Source organism: Leishmania braziliensis, chromosome 35, assembly GCF_000002845.2.
Source record: "Leishmania braziliensis MHOM/BR/75/M2904 complete genome, chromosome 35".
NCBI lineage: Eukaryota > Euglenozoa > Kinetoplastea > Trypanosomatida > Trypanosomatidae > Leishmania > Leishmania braziliensis.
The window spans coordinates 451,111-476,186 of record NC_009326.2 but is presented as its reverse complement, the minus strand read 5'-3'; the positions used below and the strand labels follow the sequence as shown (position 1 = coordinate 476,186).

At 55.5% G+C, this 25,076-nt stretch overlaps 8 protein-coding genes across 8 annotated transcripts; all 8 read right to left on the bottom strand.

The window, feature by feature from the left end:
- Positions 1 to 1,012: 1,012 nt before the first annotated feature.
- On the bottom strand, positions 1,013 to 2,098 carry LBRM_34_1180 (conserved hypothetical protein; the record flags this gene model as incomplete). The annotated part of the gene is made up of 1 exon (XM_001568178.2): positions 1,013 to 2,098. One exon carries the CDS (start codon positions 2,096 to 2,098, stop codon positions 1,013 to 1,015), a length of 1,086 nt encoding a protein of 361 aa, XP_001568228.1.
- Positions 2,099 to 6,485: 4,387 nt separating this feature from the next.
- On the bottom strand, positions 6,486 to 7,172 carry LBRM_34_1170 (thioredoxin-like protein; the record flags this gene model as incomplete). The annotated part of the gene is made up of 1 exon (XM_001568177.1): positions 6,486 to 7,172. The coding sequence occupies one exon, from the start codon at positions 7,170 to 7,172 to the stop codon at positions 6,486 to 6,488; it is 687 nt and encodes a 228-aa protein (XP_001568227.1).
- An 814-nt stretch (positions 7,173 to 7,986) lies between these two features.
- Positions 7,987 to 10,527, bottom strand: LBRM_34_1160 (conserved hypothetical protein; the record flags this gene model as incomplete). The annotated part of the gene is made up of 1 exon (XM_001568176.1): positions 7,987 to 10,527. The coding sequence occupies one exon, from the start codon at positions 10,525 to 10,527 to the stop codon at positions 7,987 to 7,989; it is 2,541 nt and encodes an 846-aa protein (XP_001568226.1).
- Positions 10,528 to 12,798: 2,271 nt separating this feature from the next.
- LBRM_34_1150 (putative short chain dehydrogenase) lies at positions 12,799 to 13,563 on the bottom strand (the record flags this gene model as incomplete). The annotated part of the gene is made up of 1 exon (XM_001568175.1): positions 12,799 to 13,563. One exon carries the CDS (start codon positions 13,561 to 13,563, stop codon positions 12,799 to 12,801), a length of 765 nt encoding a protein of 254 aa, XP_001568225.1.
- A 598-nt stretch (positions 13,564 to 14,161) lies between these two features.
- Positions 14,162 to 14,863, bottom strand: LBRM_34_1140 (putative short chain dehydrogenase; the record flags this gene model as incomplete). Its single annotated transcript, XM_001568174.1, has 1 exon — positions 14,162 to 14,863. The coding sequence occupies one exon, from the start codon at positions 14,861 to 14,863 to the stop codon at positions 14,162 to 14,164; it is 702 nt and encodes a 233-aa protein (XP_001568224.1).
- A 594-nt stretch (positions 14,864 to 15,457) lies between these two features.
- Positions 15,458 to 16,117, bottom strand: LBRM_34_1130 (conserved hypothetical protein; the record flags this gene model as incomplete). The annotated part of the gene is made up of 1 exon (XM_001568173.1): positions 15,458 to 16,117. One exon carries the CDS (start codon positions 16,115 to 16,117, stop codon positions 15,458 to 15,460), a length of 660 nt encoding a protein of 219 aa, XP_001568223.1.
- Positions 16,118 to 16,534: 417 nt separating this feature from the next.
- Positions 16,535 to 18,652, bottom strand: LBRM_34_1120 (putative pre-mRNA splicing factor ATP-dependent RNA helicase; the record flags this gene model as incomplete). The annotated part of the gene is made up of 1 exon (XM_001568172.1): positions 16,535 to 18,652. The coding sequence occupies one exon, from the start codon at positions 18,650 to 18,652 to the stop codon at positions 16,535 to 16,537; it is 2,118 nt and encodes a 705-aa protein (XP_001568222.1).
- A 3,038-nt stretch (positions 18,653 to 21,690) lies between these two features.
- LBRM_34_1110 (putative NADH-dependent fumarate reductase) lies at positions 21,691 to 23,322 on the bottom strand (the record flags this gene model as incomplete). The annotated part of the gene is made up of 1 exon (XM_001568171.1): positions 21,691 to 23,322. The coding sequence occupies one exon, from the start codon at positions 23,320 to 23,322 to the stop codon at positions 21,691 to 21,693; it is 1,632 nt and encodes a 543-aa protein (XP_001568221.1).
- Between the last annotated feature and the right edge of the window lie 1,754 nt (positions 23,323 to 25,076).

Below are 25,076 nucleotides of genomic sequence, written 5' to 3'. Positions count from 1 at the left end.
TCAGCACGAGCGAATACTCTATTCCTCTGCGAAGTGATGCAACAAACCCCAGGGAGTGTGCTACTGCAGGCTTGCTGCAGTAGAAGAACAACAAAGTGCAGTCGCTCTCCTGTTTGCGAGCGCTGCCTACTCCTGGACTTCTCATGACTGACAAGAACGAACAAACAAACGCGCACGCAAAGAATGCGAAGTGAAAGAAGGACCGGAAGACAAAATGAGGATGGAAAGAGTGAAACAGAAAAAGGTTGGAGACGTCAGTGGCATGCAAGTCCCATGTAGACCTAAGACCTCTCTGGCCCCTCATTAGCACGTCGAGCAATTTAATTTAAGGTATCCGCTACCCTCGACATTGCTTGCTCTTGTTATATGCGACTGAGGAAAGAGGTCAAAGGAGTGCGTGCCGTCATTTCGCTTGTTTGTGTGGGTGTCCCACACAGTTCTCTCACTGTGACACAAGGGAGATGCAGTACAGGCCACCCTCAGACTGTACACGGAAAAAAAGGAGGAAATGGAACGCGCACGTTGCGAGAAATAGGAGCTCGTACAAAGCTCTCTCCCTCTGTATACTCCTCAACTGATTTCCTTTTCTTTCGTCAAGGACCACCGGCTTCTCACAAGCACGTCTAGGGCATAGAGACCCCAAACCGCGACACAACAAACAGGAAAGAGAAGCGCACACAACAATTAAGTGAACAGTGAAGAAAAAGACGCGACTCCCACACCCAAGAGCGAGAAGAGAGGACAAAAACACGCACAACAACAAAGGAAAAACAGCGTGAAGAACGTTGTGTGAAACTCGAAAGAATGACACCGACCGCGTCACGAACGTCACGTCCTGCCGCTGCTGATACCCAGGGCCCAAACAGTGCTTGACGAGGAGCGTTCTCTTGATGGTTACACAAAGAGGGCTTCGGTGCGTCCTTGAATTCGAATTGGGCAGAGTTCCTCTCGCTCGCCGGGATCTTTCACCTCCCATGCTATGGTCGCTTCCACTGAGGATCTTTAAGCTGTGTTACTTGGAGGCCTTTACGCGCTCCATGGCCTTGTCAAAGTGCTGCTGTGTTAGCGGCGGAACCGTCTCTGGGGCGGCAGAGGGAGTACCACCTGCCCTCACCAACCTCATCTCACGTAGCGGCATGAGAGCCGCCGCTTTGCACAATTCCGAGAGGTCAGAGCCGGTGTATTCGACCGTCTTGAGCGCTACGTAGCGAATGAGACCGTCCTTTTGGGAGTTGCACTCCAGATCGTGAGCGAGGAGGATGCTGAGAATCTTCTCACGTGCCTTCGCGTCAGGTGGTGGCACCTCCAGCTGCAGCGGAAGACGACGGCGAATGGCGTCGTCGATTGTGAAGCGGCGGTTCGTGGCGCCGACAACAATGATGCGGGCGTCGCTGTCCTTCTCTAGCCCGTCCCAGTGCGTCATGAAGATCGTCTTGGCATGCATGTGTGGGGTTGCATCCATGGCGCTACGGCTACTGAGTAGGGAGTCGATCTCGTCAACAAAGATGACGCACGGAGAAATCTTGGCTGCCAATGTGAAGATGGCAGCCGCGTTGCGCTCCGTGTCGCCGACCCACTTGGAGAAGATAGACTCCGTGTTTACGTTAATGAAAGAACATCCTAGCTCCTTGGCGAGCGCGCGAGCCAGGAGAGTTTTGCCAGTGCCAGGAGGCCCATACAGCAGCACACCTTTCGGATGGGATCGTACCGTCTTACCGCTAAAGAGTTCTTGGTGCTGGAAGGGCCACTTGATGTGTTCCGTGAGGGCATCCTTCACATCATCCAGACCCCCCACGTCACTAAAGTCAACATCAATCTTGTCAATGTCAACAACGTTGGTGGCCATTTGAGCTTCGGCTTCGTTGAGGTGCACCTGCTTACCGGCGACGGTAATTCGGCGAGTTGCCTTGCTGCTACGATTTGTGAGCTGACGCGTTATCCACACCAGTGCCCCTATGTAGACCCAGAAGTACAGCGGTGTTTCTGCAATGGAGTTCTTCAACTTTTCTAGCCAGCCGAGAACTGTGCGGCCCACCCTAGACATCACGCTTGGTTGCACTAAGGTGGTTGCCGGCATGCCGCGCGCTATTGCCATCATCTGCCCATACGCGCCCGATCAATCCCACAAGAAAAAGAGGGAATAGCACGAAAATGGATAGTTGCGAAACGTCGCGCACAAAAAGGGAAGACAAGGAGGTGCCGATCAGACCCACAACACCGTCAAGAAAAACAAACGGTAAAAGGGGATACCTCTAACGTTTTGCTCGCGGAGGTCAACCCGATTCTCTAGTCTCCGTTGAAGACAAAAAGCTCAACGAAACCGCAACAACACAAGACACGTGCCTAGTGAAACTGTCCTGCAAGTGCCTTTTTATCGGTGCCTTCGTAATGCGCACCGCGGAATGTGTATATGTGTGTGTTAATGAGAGATTTTCGTCCTCGCAGACTGTGAAAGTGCATGCACGTGAAGGCAGCGTAAACGATACCAGGAAGGGAAGGGTTCACAGCTTTTTTCTCGAAGAGTCCATTCTGCCACACAGTGTGAGCTCAAACCCCACTCTGCCCGGCTTGTCAGAGACCCATCGCGTGGCGCGAAGCAACGCTAGACACGCGGTACAGCCGTGCGCCGACTCCGTGAGCTGAGCACCGTCCCGGCCTCAGACTCTGCCCACGCCTCGCCTCGCAGGCCGTCTCATGGCTGCTCCCACCATACCGGTCGCCACCTGGTGCATCCCTCGGGGCGGCGAGGGCCGGGCGAGACACACTCGAGCCACGCTGACACCTCGCCTGTAGCATGCTGCGAGCATGCTCACTGTCGCGGGTCGCTCCAACGCAAAGCCGTTCAGTACATGACCGCGAACATCCGTAGCGGTAAAACGCCTGACTTCCTCACGCCGTAGGTGCTTGACCCTGTCGCCACCAGAAGTGGTTCGGCATTGGCAGGGATAGGGCCTGCTTGGCTTCTTCACAGAGCGTGGGGGCTAGACCCTGCGAAGTCACGCTGAGTTTCCCCCATCATTAGGAAAAGAGAACAGGACAGAAAACAACAGAAGTGCCATCATTGAAGATGACTCGTCGACACAAAAGAAGCTCGCGCACAAACCTGGTAAAGGCATGGCAAAAGACACAGATTGCCCTATAACATTTGGGAGATAAAATGCAGCCACCTCACATCCTGCTGTAAATGTTAGTAGTGTTCCACGTAGAACATCAACTCACCGGCAGCCCACTGCTACTGAACAGCGCCTTACAAAAAATGCCCCCTCCGTATCATCTGCGGTTCAGGCTTTTTCTTCTAAACAAGAGACTCTGAGAAGGACGCTACTCATTGCCCACCCAATACAAGGGCTAAAAAACAGTACCTGCAAGAAGGGCATCAATGCAAGTTCTTTGCTCCACCGCGCCAGCCCCACCACGAACAAGCCAGCAAATGCATACGCGCACAACCATGTCTTGCCTACCGCGGCGGCACTACGAGTAAATCCTCGCCGCCCAGGATGAAATGTCCTGCCGTCGCATCGGCGCATGCGTCCAACGGGCTTTTCCCGTCCTTCCGCGGCCCTCCCTCCGATGCGTGCGGCGCGGTCGGCGCCAGGGAGACTCGGGCGGGCTGCACGCCTTGATCCAAAGGGAAGAGACCGCGTTCAGGGCCCTGCTCGCGAGGTGGTGGTGTCCGTCATGCGGGTGGTCCGGGCGGTCCAGGAGCATGCCGGATGAACCCAAGGAGGAAGCCGCCCAGCCGCAGGTCAGGACCCCCTAAGACCCGGTGCCCTGCCTGTATGCCACGCTTCTCCCCCTCAGCCGCTTCGTGCCGCTGCATTTCACCATACGGCTTGGGGACTCTCCACATGGGAGTCTGGAGGACTCGATGGCGTGATTCGGGGCGCTCCCGTCATGCACCCGGCATCGGTGCCTCGTCGGCCCACCCGGCCGGATGTAGGAGGGGCCGCGCATTTCGCGCACATGCGCTTTAGGTCTGATTGGGTATGCATCTCTTCGCGGCCTTTTCGTCCATCGCCCATGCGCTGCTGGCCTCTCGATGCCTTGTCTGGATGTGGTACCCCATGCCAGCCGTGCTTGGCAGCGCGTGCTAACGGCGCTCGCTGTCTTGGTCGTCCGTTTCCATCGATGCCACGGGGGACGTGCCTGGATGGCGTGCCCGCGTGTGCCGCGACAGGCGGGGCGTGCCAAGGGGAGGGGGCCCGCGGATAGTAGACATGTGCCTGCGCACAAAGAGCTCATAGCTTGTCGTTCTGGAGAGGCACAGGGGGCAGCCGATGGGCACCCGACGAGGGAAGCCCATGCAGCGCGAGGGCGATGTATGCTTCGAGCTTCGAGCGACCCGCAAATCTCGCGTGGCATATCGGGCACAACGCCCTCATAGCGAAAACAGGCGAAGGCGGAGGGCCTGCCAGGGGTGGGGGCATCCCAGTGCTAGTGTGGTGTAGTGGGCAGCACACCATCTGCACTCCGTGCTGTCGCCGGTCCCCCGCCGCTGCAGGAATCCAAGGTACGGGGAAGTGCCCGTGACGAGCGGAGCGAGGATGGCCTCGTGTCGTCTCGTGGGCCTATCCTTCTTGCTCTTCTGGTGTGGGGTAGCTGCCGCCAAGTATCTCTTGCCGCAGCGTGTCGCGGGGCTGCGGGGGATGTCGGCCTGGCGTCTGAGACCGGTGACCAGGTCCGTAGCCCATGCAGTTAGCGCCGGCGCCTCTGACATTGCCGATTTTGCAGGCTCGTCAGCGCTGTTGCGGTGCCCCAATCCACAGTGACCAAAGACAAACGGAAGTGAGGGACGCACGTGACGGGCTGGTAGCTCCAGCACTTGTGCCCAATACGTCGCAATATGCCATCTCCCGCTATTGCAGGGCTCGTGCTGAGCGCCATGAGGGGGGAGAGCGAGTCCGCAGCTACACTTGCTCTGCTGTGTCTTCGCAGCAGGTCGGGCCCCAGCCTCTTGTCGCTGCACCTATGAGTGTATCACGGTTAAGCGTCGCGGCCGCCCCCCTGATTTGAGGTGTGTCTGTGCCGCACCGTCGGTCCACAACGAGCAAGAGGGCTTCGCTAAACGGGAGTGCCGCTGCCGGTCTCACGCGTCTTCGCTTTTCTGTCGCTGCGGTAGGCAGCGTCACTGCGGATCGACCCGGCAATCAGGGCGCGGTGCAGATTCCAGTTCGGTTTGCGGCGCGAGTATGATTGGGCGCCAGCCATCGCTCGCGGCACCGGGCCATATCCCTCCTCAAAGCGGAGAGCGAACTGGATCGCGCAGTGGTCACTCGGCGCTGTCGTGCCGAGGCGGCGTTATCGCTGGCGCAGGACAAGTAGCTGCCATTGAACCGGTCGTGTAGAATGGTCCCAGACCAGTTGGGTCGCCCTTTCGAGCCACACATCCGGTGGGGCGAGCGGACGTCCATTCCAACCACGCGAGGACTGGGTACGACGCCGCTTGGTCTCTGATCGAGAGCGTCCCGTGTCACCAGGTCACTCGCAGGTGTGTAGCCCAACGTGCAGTGTGCCCGACGAGTAAGGTCATCGCAGCAAGACCACACCATCACGGTCTCCACCTCGTCCTTGGGAGCGGGAGAGACTACACCTATACGCCTGCCCTCCAGTATGAGGACGGAGACACCACCGCCGTGCGTCCGCTCCCCTTGCCACACCGGAATGCTGAGCTCCCGAGAGAATGCCCTGCAGGCCTGAGGACTGAAATGCGTCCCTTGCAGAATACAGCCGTGTATCGAACGTTCGCCAAGGAGCCGGGCCAACCCGCGGCGCATAACGCCGCTCAGCCCATCCCAATGCCACGGCACACACAGCGCAGGCAGAGTACAGGATCGCGCTCCGCGTCACCGCAACGCAGCACAAGCGGAAGAGCAGCAGGAGAATGCGTGTATTTGCCAAATCATCGACACGATGCGCCGTGCGCTGGAACACCCAGAGCCCACAGGCCTACACGAGGGCGCGCTGCGGCAGGTCCTTGGCTTCCCTTTAAAGTGAGCAACCCTGACGACGGGAGAGGCCCCAGTGTATCGTGTCAGGGTCCAGCACCCGCGCTGTGTGGGGAGGCCGGGACGGTGCTCAGCTCACGGAGTCGGCACACGGCTGTACCGCGTGTCTAGCGCTGCCTCGCGCCACGCGATGGGTCTCTGACAGGCCGGGCAGAGTGGGGTTTGAGCTCACACTGTGTGGCAGAGAATGAGCATGCTCAGCAAAAAAAGAACTGGGTGCTGAATACTAATACCACGGTGAAGTGCCAAGTATCCTCAGGGACCACAAAACAGGGCCAAAAGAGATAGCGTACAGGAACCGCAGAAAGCAGACTACTGAGGCGAGATGAATGCAGGGGAGCGGTGACCTCACAGATGTCAAGGTGGATCTACCGGCGGTTCAACAGCCACTGCACTCTGTTCGTGGACAGGCGCTCTGCTCCACAGTAGTGTCGCAACGACGTGTTTTTTACTTCTGTGGGTATGTGGATCGCAGCGTACTCAATACTTCAAAGTCGACTTCAGCTTACCCTCCTCGTTTAGCTCTCGGCAGATGTCCCACCCACCAATCAGCTCGCCGTCTACGTACACCTGCGGATACGTCGGCCAGTTGGCGTATGTCTTAAGCCGCTCGCACACCGCGTCGTTTGTCATTACGTCGTAGTATATGAAGGGAACGCCAAGCTGATGCACCAGCTCACAGAGTCGACTAGTAAAACCACAGCGCGGACGGGAGGGGGTTCCGGTGATGAACATAACGACCCCTGGCCGCGTCGTGAGGTAGTGCAGGTAATCGTCCACAGTGGCAAAATCCCTCTGCTGAACCCCGTTGCCACCCTTCTGGCCAAACAAAGAGTAAGTATTCATGTCTATCTTGTCAAACTTTGCGCCAGCTACATCCGCCACCCTCTCGACGCGACGCTCATCGCCAACAAGCTGTGTGCGGAAGTACGCGACGAACGGAACAGAATCCACCCCCTCCGCCTCGCACACATCATTGAATTCGTCACAATCTACCTCAGCAAAGACAACGTTGTCGCCATACTCGGCAGCTTGCTTGGAAAGGTGTTCACTGACAGCAGTGCAGGGTTCACACCAAGCGGCGCTAAAGTGCACGACAAGCCCCAACGAGGCTTCAGCCTTCTTCTTGATCTCGGTGTAGTGCTCCTTTGAGGTAACCTTGAGCATCTCTGCTGTGTGATTTTAGACCACTGCTGTGAAAGGCGAGCAAAGAAAGGGAGGCTAGTGACTGCTCTGAGTCAAACGATGTGGATGGAATAGTGTGTATACGTGAATGAGTTGGGGAGGAGCAGCCCGCCTATGCTTGAGGAGTGAAGCTCGACTGTGTGAGCCGTAGGACAATTTTTTCTGTCGTATTTGTAGCACGGGCTTCGTATGAGTCGTGGAGGAAGAAAAAAGAGAAGGATAGTTTAATAAAACCCCTGGCGCCGTGAAAGACAGAGAGAAGGCGTTTATGTAGGCCTGAGAAAACCTATCAAGCACTTCTGAGCAAAGTGGAGAGTCGCAGTAGAGGTGCAAACGTGAGAATGGCGTCCTGGGTTTTAGATCACTGTGATCTTGCGTCTTCATAAAGAGCCGCGTTCTCCCTCCGGTCTTCCGTCCATAAAGCGTGTTTGCACAGTGGCCATTAATGATCCTTCTCCCCCTTCGACGTCTCCTTCCTGCTGGTAATAGTGCGCAAGCGGAACTTGGGGCAGAGAGATCTGCTCAACGGGTGCACATGGAAAACGGAGCTCTCCTCCTCTACCTTTTTGCGGCTGCTGTGCCAGACCTCCCGAAACACAAAAACAAGGAGAGCCGCGTGACAGCGCGCCGAGCAAAAGAGAGGTACAGAGGGGAAGGGGGAAAAGAAAGAAAGCACCGAAAGAGTCACTTGAGAAGGTTGCACAACACTAAGAGCGTGAAACACTCATTAGCCAGAGGCAGAAGAGAAAAAGCAGCAGAGAAATACGATGTACTCATGTACACACAAGCGGATCAGTTACTTGCTGCGCTTCGCGCCCACCTTAGCCCACTTGCGGGAACGCTGAATATCCTCACGAAGCTTTTGCACTTGCATTCGCTTCTGCCGCTCAGTGTCCTGCAATTCCTTCAACGCGGTGCGCATCTCGTGCAGCCGCACCCGCGAGTCATTCCGCTGACGACTCATACCAGCCAAAGCCTCATCTAGTAGCTGTAGTTCAGTCCTCCAGTAGTGTTCGCTCACTTCAGCACTACTCAACAGTTGCTCCTTGGCAAGTGCAGGAGAACACAAAAGAACCGATGGTCCCAGTTGTGCGTTGCAGTTTTCGATCGAAGAAGTGTCAGCTTTTCTTCCTGTTGAGGTGAGCTCTTCGAGAGCGTTGACATGTTCTGTTGCGATGCATCGAGAGGAGCGCAACTCGTTCAGCATCTGTCGCAGGGTGCTTGTTTCCCTATCTAGCGCCACCAAGCGAAGATCGAGGTAGTTTCCCCGTTGCATGAGCTGCTCCCGTTCATAGGAGCGACGCAGCAACAGATGGGCGTGCATCGCCTCTGGGGTGCAAGTTTCACTCTCACTGTTGAGTAGGGGTAGCGGGGTAGACCCTCTTTCCTCCTCGTTCAGCGGCTTTTGTGCTGCGCGAGCCATCGACGCCATCGTCTCCTCGTAGCGGAGGCGAAGAAGATTCAGCTTCTTCCGATGCCGCTGCAGCTCCTCGCTCAGCTCGTGCACTTCGTTCTCGTTGAGGTGCAGTTCGATAAGGGCCCCTCGCATGTCAGCCTGAATCCGCTCCTCCTCGATCTGTACTTCAGCACGAAGGTACGCCTCGACCCCCGCCGTCTCCTTGAGCGTACTAACCTGTGCATCAGCTGCCCTCATCAATGACTGCAGCGTCACTCCTGCCTGTTCGTGCTGAAGCAACCGGATATGGTGTTCCTCTACGGTGGCCGTCACCTCTCGGTCCAGCCTGGACACTTCCGCCTCAAGCAGACGCAAGTCGCCCATCATCTTGCCCTGCGACACATCCTTCTCCTCCAATGCTTTGCGCGTGCGATGCCAGCTACTGCGAAGAGTCACAGTGTCATGTAGCAGCAGCCGATGGTCTCGCTGCACACGCAGAAGGGTACCGCGTAGCTGCTCAATCTCGCGCAGCCAAGAGGCCTGGCGCTGAGCCTGCCGCTCCAACGCCAACGCCTGCATCGAGGGGAGCAACGCCTGCCGCTCGCTCAGTTCTTCCGAAAGCTTGTTGCTTCTCTCCTTAAGAAGCTGCATGTGACCTTCTGCGGTTTCCTGGTCCGCGACTAGGGTCCATTTAACCTTCATCATATTAGCTACCGCAGCGTTGACCTCCTCACTCTTTCGACCCTCGTCCATGAAAGTCTGAATCGCATCGGTGAGCTTCGCACGGGTGCGCTCTACCCGGTCTTCCAGCTGCGCTTCTTGCCGTCCAAGACCTAGGATCATGTCCCGCAGCGCCGCTGGTGACGGCTGCCCGGTTGACTCATCCCGCTGCATCTGCGCACGGGCGCCCTCCAGCGCATCACGACGTGCCTGCTGCTGTGCCAGCAGCTGTCTCTTCTCCTCGCACAATAGGATGACGTGTTCGAGCTCTCGACGCTGTTGACAAAGCTGCTGTATCTCGGCCTGCTCACAGCGCGTTGAAATCAGTGAGCGCGCCTCGTCGTCTCGCAAGTCTTCCACAGCCTTTTGGAGCGCATGGACTTGCCTGTCGTACCTCTCACGTTTAAGATCACGCGAGAGTGCTTGGAGCTTGTTATCCCCGAGGAGCCGCTCCAACGTGGCGTGCAGGTCACCGCGGAGCTTCTCCTTCTCATGGGCAGTCTCCAGCAGAACCTCCATGGATTTGGCATTTTCCAGCACCTGCGTATCCAGCTGGGAAGTTTGCACATTAACTAGCTTCAGTGCACGCAAGCTCTCCGCCTGGTCCTTGACAGCATCCTGTAACGCGAGCTGCATGGCATCCACTTCCTGCAACACATGAAGCCGCTCACCTCGTGCCTCCTCCAAGCGGCATGCGGTGACACGAACTTGTTCGTTGAGGTTATCAAGCGTGACCCACAACGTCGATGAAACCTCGCGCTGTGCAGCAGCCAGCTCATCCCCAACACGCTGGCGGCTGAGGTGTGCCGCCACCAGCTCCTTTGCCTCCTCCTCGAGCTCCACAGCGATCTCTCGTTTCCCACTCAAAACACGGCAGTGCTGATCTACAGTTGCCTCTAAAGCGGACACGGCTTGAGAGAGTTGTATTTCCGCCTCTTTTGCCTGGCGCGCTCGTCGCGTTTCTGTCTCAGACTCCTGCCGGAGCTGTCTGAGTTTGCCCTCATCATCTTCAACAACAGCCCGCTCGCGCTCTACCGCCTCTGCGGTGGCCTTGATCTGCTGCTGGGCTTGGTGCTGATGTTTTTTGAGGAGTGCTACTACCTCGCGATGCTCCACAACAGAGTTGCGTTTATTGTCGAGGTCAAGCGTCAGCTGCTCAATGCGCTCCGTGAGCCGCTTGTTGGTGGTGTTGAGGAGGGAGGAAGGCCATCGAGAAGACATCGCTGCACCGAAAGCACCGTGTGTGTGTGTACGTGTATTCGCTGATTTCCAGCTATGTGTATGGATATACGATTTATCTCCCGCCTCTTGCTGCCGCTAGTGCGTTAGGCCACTGTGCTGTTAGTCTGCAACGTAGCAGGGGAGTTCGGTGCGTCTATGAAAAAAAGTCTGTTCTACTTTTCTGGTCTTTGGCTGTCTCACTGGGATAGTGTTCTGAGTAAATTAATAGGAAAAGAGAACGTGAAGCTGTCGATGTGAATACCTCACGCCTGTTGCTTTTCAGGGTGCGCAAGGCGCATCACATCCCATGGTATTTCTTTCCTTTGCATTTGAAAAAAGAGCAGCAAGAAGTACCCCAAATCAACCACGGTAGGTGCTTCTTCTTCGTGGCCGATGTAGAGTCGCTGACAAAGTTTCGAAAAAAAAAAAAGAAGATAAAACAGAGCGTTTTTCTTGGTGTGTGACAATAATTGCCTTTAATGAGAAACGACATCAGAAAAACTGGGGAATGTGTAAGAAGGTAGGAGAATCCATCAGAGCTGTCTCTCTCGATACGCTAGCAACAGGGGTTGCCACAAGCCCGTCTGCTCTATAGGGAAAGACGAGAATAGCAATCAAACCACAGGAATGGGCAACAACGAAAAACTGTGGCGTTCCACTTTTCTCTCCTGGGGAACAGCAAACAGAGCTCGTCGACATCGGCCACTATGTTGAGTTCAGAGCAACGAGAGACAGTTATAATAGAAGCCATTGGCCAAATAATATCTGTAAGCAAAGAGTTTCATGCCAGAGAGCCATCAGGGCGCTGAATCAGGTCTCCACTCGCGGAGTAACATTTACCTTATATAACAAGCTTAAAATTATACCCATAGCACGAGTCACCTACATTTCCATACTCAGACCCTTTCATCCCAACAGACTCACTGTTCGCCGCCGCTGACCTGTACAACGAAATGTTGCTCTGAGAGGTACATGTGTGTCATAGTTGCAGCTGTTGCCGCCGAAACGCGTCCCGCGCTTTCCAGGCTCGGAATTCTTCCTCATCCTGTCGGCGATCAGAATCATCTAGTATGTCGGAGCCCTGGTACTTGTTCAGTAACGCACTTTCTGCTTTCTCCCATTTGCCGGCGATCGACAACTGTCGCTCCCCCTGCTCTCTGTCAGACACTGAGGATCGGGTTTCGGCAGTTGCCGCAGGTGTCCTTTGCTGATGCGGTCTACTTTCGACATGTGATGAGGTGGTGGGGCCCGTCGATGCGAATGCTCCCAGTCCAATATGAGAAGCGCTACCTTTTGACGCCACAAACGGGATGTTGAGTGCAAACTCGTCGTCGGCGTCTGCCGTGCGAAGACTTCGTATTGCACCATTACCCGGTATTCTAGACAGCACATCCTTTCCGCTCCCGAAAGCACTTCTGCCGCGACTGCACGCCTCCGCGGAAGATGTTCGGGGAGAAGATGATGGAAGTCCAAGCTCTTCCTCCTCGTTTTCTTCCGATAGCCCGCTAGCCGCGGCGTCGCGATACGTGCCGCCCAGCATGAGATGTTTACAGCTTTCTCTCTTTTTTCTTTACTCAATGATCTCGGTAGCTCGTCCAAACATGTCCTAGCTCCATGTGTCCGTCGAGGATAAAGAGAAGAATGCGCACAGCAGGTATGATTCTAACTTGCCACTCGCTTCCCACGTGCAGTTAACTGGGCAACAACACCAAGTTCGAAATGCGAGACTAAACAAAGAGGACAACGAAACGTTAGAGCGAGAAGTAGCAAGACAATCGCCTTCATTCACAGACCATCAGTCAGGGAGAGAGTATGAGGTAAACTCCACCGTGCACATCAATCCCCTGTACTTACACGCACCCACAACCAATTCCGCAGTAGCAGTGACGACTGCGCTGCGAAACTGGCATTATTTTCACTCTCAGTCCCTGAGAGGTGGCGAGTGGTACATACACCTCTCCTAAAAGTCAGCTACTTTTTCCTTCTTTGCGCCAGTATGAAACATACGAATTACACGGTCGAGTGTAAAATTCTACCCTGAAATGTGAACGAGTCGACATGACACCACAGGTCAGCTACTAAGAAAAGGGGGAAAGCTGATAGAGAGGTGAGTTACGAACAAAAGAAATAGAAATTGAGGAAATCCGTTTTCGAGGGGAACAAAGTGTAATGCAGGTCCGCTTGGAGGAGAGACTTCGTCTAATACGCTAGAGGCAATCCTAGCCGTGCAAATGAGCGGGTTGCCAGCAATCCGCACACTGCGCGTTGGTACTACCATGGCAGCTTCTGGCCACGGTGGTAAAAGCCACCAGTTGGCCCGTCCGTCGGCAGGGTGGCGAGCCATACACTTGTCTCAGCGCCTTCGTAGGGGGTGAAGTGCGCCTCCGTGGAGTTGAAGCACATGTCAGTTTGCACGTACCCAGGGTAACAGCAATTCACTTTCGCAGAAGCAGCGCTACCACCAGCCTCCTCAGAGTGCTTCTCGAGATATTTGGCAAGGTTGTGCGCATACATGTTCACAGCGGACTTGGTGCACTTATACGCCGTCAATTTGGGGTGCGCGTACTTGTTCTGCGGGCGGTCCACAGTCTCATGCGTTCCGAGCGGCGTTGACACAAACACCAAACGCGGCGCCTCCGACGACCGCAGCATCAGCGGGAGGAAGTTGTTTGTGATGTCCACAGTTGCAAAGAAGTTGATCTCAAACTCATCACGCATGCGCTGAATGTTCAAGGGGAACACCTTGTTGTCAAAATCCATGAGGCCCGCGTTGTTGATGAGCACATCAAGGCGCTTGTAGTCAACCTCAACCTTCTGCGCGGCGGCCTCTACAGAAGCGGGGTCCGTCGGCGTCATCAGTAGCAGATCCACATCTAACTTGTCCTTACGCAGCGTGTTGACGGCCTCCTCACCGCGTTTTGCGTCGCGTGCGCCTAGAAGCACCTTGAAACCAAGCTCACCTAGGCGACGAGCAGTCGCAAATCCAATTCCACGGTTGGCACCAGTCACAAGCGCCACTTTGCGCGGAGAGGACATGCCGATGAGTAAATTCGAGGCGTGGGTGTGCTGTTGATTGGCAAATTGCACCAAGAGTGTTTGAAACTGCGAATGTGGAAAGAAAAACTGTGAAGACGAAAAAAAACGCGTGGAGTGGAGTAGATACATAAAGTGAGAATTCAGTCGAAATTTTTTTCGGTGAAGTACTGCATTTTTCCGTCGAGATCGACGCAGCGCACTTTTGAAGGTGAGAGGAAGCAAGGAGTCGAGCTTCCGCCTACCGGCATCAACTACCGTATACTACGAGAAGTTCAGATGAGTTCCCACTGAGTTAGGAACGATGAAAAGATGCAGTAAAAGGAAAAATGGAAGCTAAGTCCCACTATATGCATGGTGGAAGTGTCGGCGAAGCGAAGAGAAAAACACAAAAGGGTGGTGCGCGTTTGTGTTGCAGTGTACAGCACACTGTTGTGTTCAGAATAATAAGGCACTTCAGCATCCGCTTCTCGTGGAAAGCAATGCACGAGAAACACCAAGCCTGCTGCGCTTTGTGAAGAAGCAGGCGCAGAGTGTCTCTTGCTTTGAGCGCGAAGGGTCGTCCCAAAACCGTAGAAACAATAGAAGCATGATATTATAGCTACCAGGCCAGACGATTCTGCTTGTGGAAGAACCCGCCAGTGGAGCCATCGGGTGGCAGCGTGGCAAGGTACACGCTTGTTTCCGCTCCCTCAGTGACTTCCAACGGTGCGTCAGCGCCGCCCATGTTCGTCTTCACCCATCCGGGATGAGCACAGTTCACCTTCACATTTGTATCCTTCAGAGAGCTCGCCAGATTCACAGTGTACATGTTCATGGCAGCCTTCGAGCAGCTGTACGGAGCGCTGCTCAGAGTGGAGACTCCCAGCTCGCAGCTCCCCATGATGGATCCGACGTTCACAATCCGGCCGGCGGGGGACTTCTTCACCATGTCCAGAAAGTGGTTTGTCACGCATATAGCGCCTATCACGTTCACCTCGTAGCACTTCCGCATATCGTCAAGGTTGACTCGGCTCATATCGCCGCGAGGGACGTTATATCCAGCGTTATTGATGAGGACATCGAGAACGCCGTTGAGCTTCTTGGACAACTCCGCAGCTGCCTTTGCAACAGAGGATTCATCCACCACATCCATGATCACATAGTCAGCCTTCACACCGTCCGCAGACAGCTTCTCCATGGAGGCCTTTGCCTGTTCCTCACTTCGGCAGCTGATGATCACATAGTAGCCAAGTTTGCCCATTTGCCGAGCCGTCTCCAGACCGATCCCGCGGTTCCCACCGGTGATAAACACCGACTTCATAGTTTGTGTATATGTGTGTAGGTGTGTGTGTGTGCTCTGTAGAGGGAAAAGTCTAAAAAGGGAAGATCAATAGAAAGGAGAAAGAGTAGTTAGTCGACAAAGCAAACTTCCGAATGTCAGTGGAGAACGCAGAGCACATAGGTTTCTTTAAAGTATGTAGAGGGGTTCTCTGGAAAACCCATGTAAGAAATGATGAGCTGTTCAAGGACAATGGTGGAGATTAGAATCTCCAAAATGTCATTGCCAAGAAGAGGTGAGAGTAGCCTCGACAGGCTCGGCGTCACGAAGAAACGGGAGCCTCTAAAAGCAGAGAACCGCAAAGAAATAAAGTCGCGAAGGAGTACCCAGATGGGCTCTTGGAACTGAGTGCAGGGAACAATAGAGAGATGCTCCTCTCTTGCTATGTGCAGCTTGTCTTCCTGCGAAGGTTACAGAGTTGGGAAACAAGGACTATGCATGAGAGCCCATCTCGTGCAAGACGTCAGAAGAAAGTACATAAAAGAATGCCGTACGTCGCCAGTTGAGAGAAAGAAAAAATAAAGACCGACTCGAAACGAAACTAAACCTTCCGGAAAATGCTTGAAGCCCCATTTTTCACAAATCAGCATGTTCACCGATGATGTCATACATGGGATTTGTATTTTCAATGCCGACATTGGTAGTCCAAACCTTAAAATTCGCACCAGAAGAACCATCCATCGTACTCAAGACAGACCCTAATGACTGACACGCTGTCTGTGACGAAGGGGATGCGAGGCAGTAATCCGCCAGCGTCTGGAATAGGTGAAGCCCAGCTTCATAATAAACGTCTTTAAATGAGGTCTCCAGCAAGTGGAGCGGCGTTTTCTTGAGCTGGTTGGCAACACGCCTGCCGTGCTGCATCAGGTATGAATCAGCTGCAGAATGTATGGTGTCGCAAATGATAGAAAATGGTTCAGCATCTGCATCGTTCCCACGCCGCTTCACAGCATTTTGGCATTCCTGTTTCGCGATGTCACTCCATGCCTCCCAGAACTTTTTGCTGGGAATCTCTCGCTTTTTCGCACTTCCGATAGGGCTTTTGTCGCGGTGTTGGTATGCCATGCGAACAAAATCGCTCTTCTCCTGGCACCCTATACACTCCAACCCGCGGTCCATCAAGAAAGCACGAATATCTTTAACTTTCATCTTCTTAAAATCAGACTCGGTCATACCGGCCGACACTAATGTAGCGGCCAAAATGGCGACTAAAACTGTTATAAAGAAGGCTTTCATGTTTCTTGCTTGGACCAAGAAGAAAGAAAATACTCTAAGAGACAGCAACGGATATGATAGGCACAGAGATGACCTCAAGGGAAAGAGAGAGGGTATCAGAAGGGTAGAAGAGTTATTGTAATTTTTCTCTCTCCTAGGCATTAAACTTGCGTGGCTTTGCACTCAAAATGAGAAGCCAAGAATGTGATGATGCAGCCTCTCAAATAAAAAAAAAAAAACTTATCAAGTCCACACGAGATCGACAGATGCAACCAGCATAGAACCTCCATGCAAATTTTAAAGTCGTATCTGGAATTTTCATCTTAGCTTATTGTCATTTTTAGACGCTGTTACGTTGCGGACCTGCGAGTAAGAGACAACTTATCGAGAATAATTACAAACCTATGTGTCACATTTTCGTGCGTTTAGAAAAGAGGGCTAGTCATCACCAGTGGGTGACCGTGTTCGCTTCGAACGACGCTCTTTTTCCTTGTTTGCCCTCCGGAAAATGTCATCAAAAACCTGCTTTGTAACTCCTTCAAACTCATCCTGGGCGAAGTACGAAGGACTCGACTCGAGCAGCCAGTCTTCGGAGACAGCTGTTACCGTTCTTATGTACGTGTTACTAGTGAGGACTAGCTCGTTAAACACTACAAATTTGGGGCGGCGGTTCAGGTATGTCGATGGAAAAAGAAGGCACTTCACATCGTCTTTGAGTGTCATAAACTGGTGCTTTGTTGGAAGAGAGAGCGCCACCTTTGTGAAGTACCCTTTCACGATGGCACGCCGAACATCGTTCGCGAATTCCAACTCCGCTGGAGCATCCTCATGCTGCACGTGCCGCTGTTGTGCAGTATACGTGCTGTTAATAGGCAAATTCAGGCGGCGCAAAATTCCGACAAGTTGACGGTAAATATTCACTGCCTGCTTCATCACACGAGGATTGATATAGTTCTCTGTGCACCAAGAGGTGCTTTGATTGTTCACCTCGTAGAAAGCATTGAAAGCGTTCAGATACGCAATGTGATCTCCTGTTGGATGATAGAACTGTTCGCGGCACCGCATCGCACGGCCTCGCTGGTCATTTGAGGGTGTGATGAATGGATTTTGCACTGACAGCATGGCAGAAATTCGTGCAATATCCTCAGAAGACCCGAACTTAGGGCTGTGAAAAAGCATCGATGCCATTTCTGGATCTACAGGAAACTCTGACATCAAGCTCCCCTCCTTTGTAAGATTGCCATCGTCGTCCAGTGCGCCAAGGAAATTGAGCAACTCTAACGCGCGCATCAGCGTCTCGGGTGCAGGCGGCTCAACAAAGTCGAAGTTGACCAAATCTTCGATCCCCATTTTTTTCATATGCAAAACAATGCTGCCGAGGTTGCAACGAAGAATTTCAGGGTACGTATTGGGCTGTAAGGCTGAGTGAAAAGATTTTGCCGTATACAGCCGAAAGCATTTTCCCGGCTTAGTACGTCCAGCACGACCGCAGCGCTGCCGAGCACTCGCCTGGCTAATTGGAGTTACGAGTAGCGACTCGACTCGAAGCTTCGGATTGAAAACCTTTTGCTTTGAGAAACCGCAGTCAACCACAAAAACAACCCCGGCAATTGTCAATGAAGTTTCGGCCACATTTGTGGCCACAACTATTTTCCGCGTTCCCTCTGGAGCTGTCTTAAACACCTTTCGCTGTTGTGACGGTGGTAGAGCAGAGTACAAGGGCAATACTACAACGGGGCCGTGATGGCAGTTGGCGCTGCTGTGCTCTGCCATCCGGATACCATTTTGCAGGCGTTCCACAGTTGTCTCGATTTCATCTTCACCGGTCAAAAATATAAGAATGTCTCCCTCGCCTTCATAAAGATGAATCTGTGTTGCTGTGCGAATGGCCGCTTCTACGTAGTTAGCTTCTGGCGCCTTTGAGTAGTATACCTCAACTCCATACATACGGCCAGAAATATGAACAAGCGGTGCCTTGGGAAAATACTCTTGAAAGCGCTTTTCTTCGAGGGTCGCAGACATCACTACAACCCGAAGATCCGGCCGCTTTGGAAGAAGCTCCTTCAAGGTGCCAATCAAGATATCGGTGGACACAGTGCGTTCGTGAGCTTCATCAAGAACAATTACACTGTAGGAGCTCAACAGCGGGTCCACCATCGCCTCACGCAGAAGCATACCATCTGTCAGGTATTTCAGGCGTGTTTTCTCAGAACACTTGTCATCAAAGCGAATAGAGTAGCCTACCTCCTCGCCGAGCTCAACATCCATCTCTTCAGCGACACGCTCACTCACACTTGTTGCAGCAACACGCCGAGGTTGCGTGCAAGCAATTCTACGCTCCGGTTTGAGCTCCAAAATGTACTGAGGAACCTGAGTGGTCTTTCCACTCCCTGTTTCTCCAACAAGAAGTAGCGTCTGATACTGACTCACCAGCTTTTGAATACGCGACTTGGCCGCAGAAATAGGGAGCTGCTCGCGGATTTTCAAAAGAGTGAAGTAGTGAGAGCTGTATGCTCTTCCCGTTAAATGATTCCGGGTGCTGTGATTCGCCTCCATTTTTCACATATTAACTTTTGTTCCATCTTGAAGAAAGAAAAGGTGTGGTGAGAAAGGCAGAGGTAAAGCCGAGCTGTTTTTCACGCGTAACATTGCACGCGCTTTCACAACAGAGCACATGGCATAAATCCTCCCCTCAGGGTGAGGTGGTGGCGAATACCGATCACGTGACGTTCCCTTATGAGAACTGTTGACTCGGCCAAAGAGGTGAAATCACCGTCCTACATTAGGTTTCGGTGCGGAATCTGAAATGGAAAATGGGAGCATGGCTGGCCGTCCTCAACCCCGCAGCGCGAACCCCAAACGCCACCGCAGCAGCCCAACACCCCATCCCCAGCCCCACCGAGCCCGCGAGAAAGTCCTTGACCCAACCCTTTCATTTGCGCGGCGTGAAAAAATTGGCCAACTGATCCCCATGGGGTGTTCAAACGCCGCGCCGTGACATTTTTCAGAGTTTCCTCGTGGCCGCAAAAAGGCCAAACAGCGGCGCCGCCCGCCCCCCCCCCCCATCGAAAAAGAGCCACCAGAGATCCCCTTCACCAACACCGCAGCGCAGGCCGCCGGAAAGACAGCCAGCACCAAAAACAACCCCCCCCCCCCAACAGCTAAAAGACAGCACCAAAAACATGACGAACACGGGGCCAAAGAGACCACACGGCAACACTTCGGCCATGCGCTGCGCAAAACACTGTCCCCACGGCATATCAAAAACAGCTCATATCCCTTTGCCCACGCAGCGCGTTCCTGGTCACCGAAAATTATCGGCCGTGATGTTTACCCCAAAACACCTTTCCCCCAAACCAGGCCCCACGCCGGGCAACATGCAAACACACCCCCACCCATTCCAGACGGAGAATGCAGGCCACAGCACTCCCTTCCCGGATAGAAATGCTTTGAAAAGGCCCCCGGGGACTTCCTTTCGACCCCTCCCCCCGCCCAAAGGGAAAGCGAGCCACATACTTCTATTGCTAAACTTTTTCGACAGGTCCATAACACGAACCGCGCCGCTTCCAAAACCGCCACCGTTCTACCAACCCGCACGACAAAACCAGGCGGGGCCCGCTCCGCCAGCAAGGACGAAGCGCCGCCGCTCATCAAAGGCAACGTGATTTTTCCCCCCGGCATCGGCACGCCAGCCCCGGCGCCAAACGCCTCATTGACAATTGAAGCGGGGAAAAACAGAGAGTCAACACAACTTTTCCATCCATTTTATGTTTCACTCACCACGTTAACAACTCTCCTAGAAAAACTCTGAAAAAAACCCAGAAAAAAATCATGCACACCTACGACGGCGATTATCGCCATCGGCAACACCAAAAACACGTTGCAACCTGACACCAGGAAAACCGCCTTAAAGACCAGTTGCCAAAGCGCCGCATACTCTCATAGAGCACCTTGCACTCGCAGAGCGCGTCCTCCTAATCCCCGTTGCCGTTTTCTCGGCTGCGGGCGGCGCACTCGCCAGGCGCCCCGCGAAGCAGAAAACGCCCGGCGCGACGCAACACCCGGAGCTTTGCGTGAGGCGCACCCGCTTCGTCTGAAGCAAGCCGCCGTGCTCCGCGGGCGGTGGCCATCATGCCCCGCCAACGGGCCGGGAAACGCGGACGCCCCCGCCCCGGCGCTGCTGGTTTGGCGTGCCCTTTTTTCAAAACGAGCCGCGCCGCATGCGTCCCGGAGACCATACAAGTCCGCCCCCTTCGCGTCGCTCACGGCTGCGCGGCGAATGGGGCCTTTATCACCCAGTCTCTCTCTTGAATAGCGCCCGGCTTCTGGGATCCTGCGCGGCATCTGCGGTGAACGCATGTGGCGTTTCCGGCGTCGGGGGGGGTTTTGTGTGAATGGGCGCGGGGCGGCGGCGCCTGATCCCCGCCCGTTCCAAGACCCCGCAAAGCCAGCCAGCAGCACCCCCAATTACCCAGAACCCGACCCGTTCAATGCAAACGCCTGGCTAGGAAAAGCCCAAACCCCCTTTACCGGAGCGCCGTGGCGCATGAATGTTTTTTTTTTCGCATGAATCGGGGGTGGTTTGGCGCTGGCCCCCGCGCCTTTCGGCCCGGAGGGGTTTCCTGCGCCTCTTGTTTAAAGAGGGGCGGGGGTGTGCGGAGGCCGCCCGCCCCCGGAGCCGGGGCCCCGAACAGAGTGGCGCAAGGCGAGCTGTTTATGTTTGTGGCCCGGGGTTCTGCGGGGGCGCCCTGGTTAAAGTAAGGGTGTTGAGCGGCCTTGGTTTCGGATAACGCCTCGGGACGCCTTGCGCGCGCGCGGGGGAGGGGCGGCGCGATGACGCTGTTCTGCTCGTGCCCCCTGCTTTCCGCCGTGCTTCTACCGAAGGCGCGGCCGGGGTCTGCGTTGTTTGCGCGAGCCTGCGCTGGCCAGCGTTGGGTAAGCGCCGCAACCAGCTGTCAGCGACGGCGCCCCCGCCGCATTTTTTTCTTTGCATACGGATGGCGGCGCGGATAATACGTATTGGGGTTCGGTGGTGTCGGGGGATGCGCTGGGATTCCTTCCCTTGTTTCGAATAAGTGGCGTTTCTTGCTTATGTTTGTCCTTTCAGGCTCATTGACTTTCGGCGTTTGCTTTCTGTTTCCTATTGGTGTTTTCCGTCGGCGCTTGTTTTTTACGTTTCTGCAGCGCCTCCGCGTATCTCTAAATGTTTTTTTTTTTTTGTTGCCACCGCGTCTTCTGAGCAAGGCCCGTGATGTTCTTTCGGCGATTGCTATGTCCATGCTTCTTTTTCACTTCCCGGGGATCGCCTCTATCCGCCTGGGGGAGGGGGGGGGGGCATCGTGCCTTCTTGGAAACCCGAGCTTGACTGGGCGGTTCTCGTGGTTCCCCCCCAAAGCGCGTCATTGTTTTCGGCCTTTCTCTGTTGCTTTTTTCGCCATGCGAATGTTTTTCCCTTCCTTTGGATGCGGCTTCCTCTCGGGCGTTTTCAGGTGTATGATGTGTCTGCCCGTACCCTGCGTTTTTTTTTTTCGCGTTCCTGGTGCGGCTGCTTCCGCTTTTTTGCTGCCGCCATGGCTTTTGGGCGCGGCCCGTTTTCACCCGGCCTGCCCTCCCCCAAGCAGGGGCAACCCCGCGGCCCCCTCCTGCAGAATTGCAGCCGCGCGGGCGCCGGCGATCCTTCCAAAGACGACGCACTCCAACAGCGAGTTGCCGCCGAGGCGGTTTCCACCGTGCACGCCACCAGTCACCTCGCCAGCGCCAAAGAGCCCAGGGATGGGACGACGAACGGGGGTCACGCCGGTATTGTCTATCGTCTGCATTTCAGCCGAAGGGGAGATGAGGCAGCCGCCCATGGTGTAGTGGATCGACGGCGTGACGAAGGCTACGTAGTAGGGCCCCTCGGTTCCCAGGGTGCACGGGAACACGTTCTTGTTAGTCAACGGGCAGGCGTGCAGCTTCTTGGAGGAGAGCTCCTTGTACTCCTTCAGAGTTGCCGTCACATTCTCCTCGGGGCAGCCAATCAGCTTCGCCAGGCCAGCGACGTCCTCCACCTTCTCGAAGAGGCCAAGACGGTGCCAGTAGAAGCCCAGGAAGTTCTTTCCGAAGAGCTTCGCCGCGGCCTCATTCAGCACACAGTATGCGAATTTGCTGCCGCCGGACCCGGGGTAGACGTTGTTCTGCTCAATAATCGCCTGCGACACGACGGAGCGCAGGTCCAGCTCGTTCACAAAGCGCTCACCGTTCTTGTTCAGCAGCACGCCGCCGGAGCCACGCAGCGCCTCGGGGCCGAGGTACTTGGTGCGATTCGACGGATCCTTCGGGTCCAGCAGGCCGGTCGGGTGCAGCTGCACCTTGTCCATGTCGACAAGCTCCACGCCAAGCTCACGCGCCGCCTTGACGCCATCGCCTGTGGCCCACACGCCGTTGGTTGTGGGGAAGGAGGATAGTTGCGGTGCGTACTGCTGCAGAAGCGAGTTGGCCGTGTGGTCGTTCGAGAAGCCGCCGGTGGCGAGAATGACGGCACGGGCCTGTAGTTTGCGAATCTTCCCCTCTCCACTTGCAGTTTGCGTGGCGTACGTGATGCCTTGCACTACCACTGCGTTGTCCTCCTTACTGTGCATCAGTGAGATGAGACGCGCATTGGTTTCGATGCGCACGATGTCGGACAAGTTCGTGCGAATGTAGTTCTCCAGGGCACGCACAATGGTGAAGCCGATCGGCAGCGGGGTCCCGTCTGGGTTGTCTGGGGCGCGGTGGCAGCGCTTGCGACTTGCACCGCCGAGCTGCGTAAGGGCAGTCAGCGGGATGCCGAACGAGGAGAGCCACTCGATGGCTTCTGCGCTGTGGTCGGACAGCGTCCGTACCAACTCTGGCTGGCAGCTGCCGCCCTTGCCAGAGGCGAACGTATCCTTTTCAAAGAGCTCACCGCTGTCGTGCACGCCAGCGGCTTTCTGCACCGCCGTGCCCCAGGCGTTGCCGTTTTCTCGGCTGCGGGCGGCGCACTCGCCAGGCGCCCCGCGAAGCAGAAAACGCCCGGCGCGACGCAACACCCGGAGCTTTGCGTGAGGCGCACCCGCTTCGTCTGAAGCAAGCCGCCGTGCTCCGCGGGCGGTGGCCATCATGCCCCGCCAACGGGCCGGGAAACGCGGACGCCCCCGCCCCGGCGCTGCTGGTTTGGCGTGCCCTTTTTTCAAAACGAGCCGCGCCGCATGCGTCCCGGAGACCATACAAGTCCGCCCCCTTCGCGTCGCTCACGGCTGCGCGGCGAATGGGGCCTTTATCACCCAGTCTCTCTCTTGAATGGCGCCCGGCTTCTGGGATCCTGCGCGGCATCTGCGGTGAACGCATGTGGCGTTTCCGGCGTCGGGGGGGGGTTTTGTGTGAATGGGCGCGGGGCGGCGGCGCCTGATCCCCGCCCGTTCCAAGACCCCGCAAAGCCAGCCAGCAGCACCCCCAATTACCCAGAACCCGACCCGTTCAATGCAAACGCCTGGCTAGGAAAAGCCCAAACCCCCTTTACCGGAGCGCCGTGGCGCATGAATGTTTTTTTTTTCGCATGAATCGGGGGTGGTTTGGCGCTGGCCCCCGCGCCTTTCGGCCCGGAGGGGTTTCCTGCGCCTCTTGTTTAAAGAGGGGCGGGGGTGTGCGGAGGCCGCCCGCCCCCGGAGCCGGGGCCCCGAACAGAGTGGCGCAAGGCGAGCTGTTTATGTTTGTGGCCCGGGGTTCTGCGGGGGCGCCCTGGTTAAAGTAAGGGTGTTGAGCGGCCTTGGTTTCGGATAACGCCTCGGGACGCCTTGCGCGCGCGCGGGGGAGGGGCGGCGCGATGACGCTGTTCTGCTCGTGCCCCCTGCTTTCCGCCGTGCTTCTACCGAAGGCGCGGCCGGGGTCTGCGTTGTTTGCGCGAGCCTGCGCTGGCCAGCGTTGGGTAAGCGCCGCAACCAGCTGTCAGCGACGGCGCCCCCGCCGCATTTTTTTCTTTGCATACGGATGGCGGCGCGGATAATACGTATTGGGGTTCGGTGGTGTCGGGGGATGCGCTGGGATTCCTTCCCTTGTTTCGAATAAGTGGCGTTTCTTGCTTATGTTTGTCCTTTCAGGCTCATTGACTTTCGGCGTTTGCTTTCTGTTTCCTATTGGTGTTTTCCGTCGGCGCTTGTTTTTTACGTTTCTGCAGCGCCTCCGCGTGTCTCTAAATGTTTTTTTTTTTTTTTGTTGCCACCGCGTCTTCTGAGCAAGGCCCGTGATGTTCTTTCGGCGATTGCTATGTCCATGCTTCTTTTTCACTTCCCGGGGATCGCCTCTATCCGCCTGGTGGAGGGGGGGGGGCATCGTGCCTTCTTGGAAACCCGAGCTTGACTGGGCGGTTCTCGCGGTTCCCCCCCAAAGCGCGTCATTGTTTTCGGCCTTTCTCTGTTGCTTTTTTCGCCATGCGAATGTTTTTCCCTTCCTTTGGATGCGGCTTCCTCTCGGGCGTTTTCAGGTGTATGATGTGTCTGCCCGTACCCTGCGTTTTTTTTTTTCGCGTTCCTGGTGCGGCTGCTTCCGCTTTTTTGCTGCCGCCATGGCTTTTGGGCGCGGCCCGTTTTCACCCGGCCTGCCCTCCCCCAAGCAGGGGCAACCCCGCGGCCCCCTCCTGCAGAATTGCAGCCGCGCGGGCACCGGCGATCCTTCCAAAGACGACGCACTCCAACAGCGAGTTGCCGCCGAGGCGGTTTCCACCGTGCACGCCACCAGTCACCTCGCCAGCGCCAAAGAGCCCAGGGATGGGACGACGAACGGGGGTCACGCCGGTATTGTCTATCGTCTGCATTTCAGCCGAAGGGGAGATGAGGCAGCCGCCCATGGTGTAGTGGATCGACGGCGTGACGAAGGCTACGTAGTAGGGCCCCTCGGTTCCCAGGGTGCACGGGAACACGTTCTTGTTAGTCAACGGGCAGGCGTGCAGCTTCTTGGAGGAGAGCTCCTTTAATCGTTCAGAGTG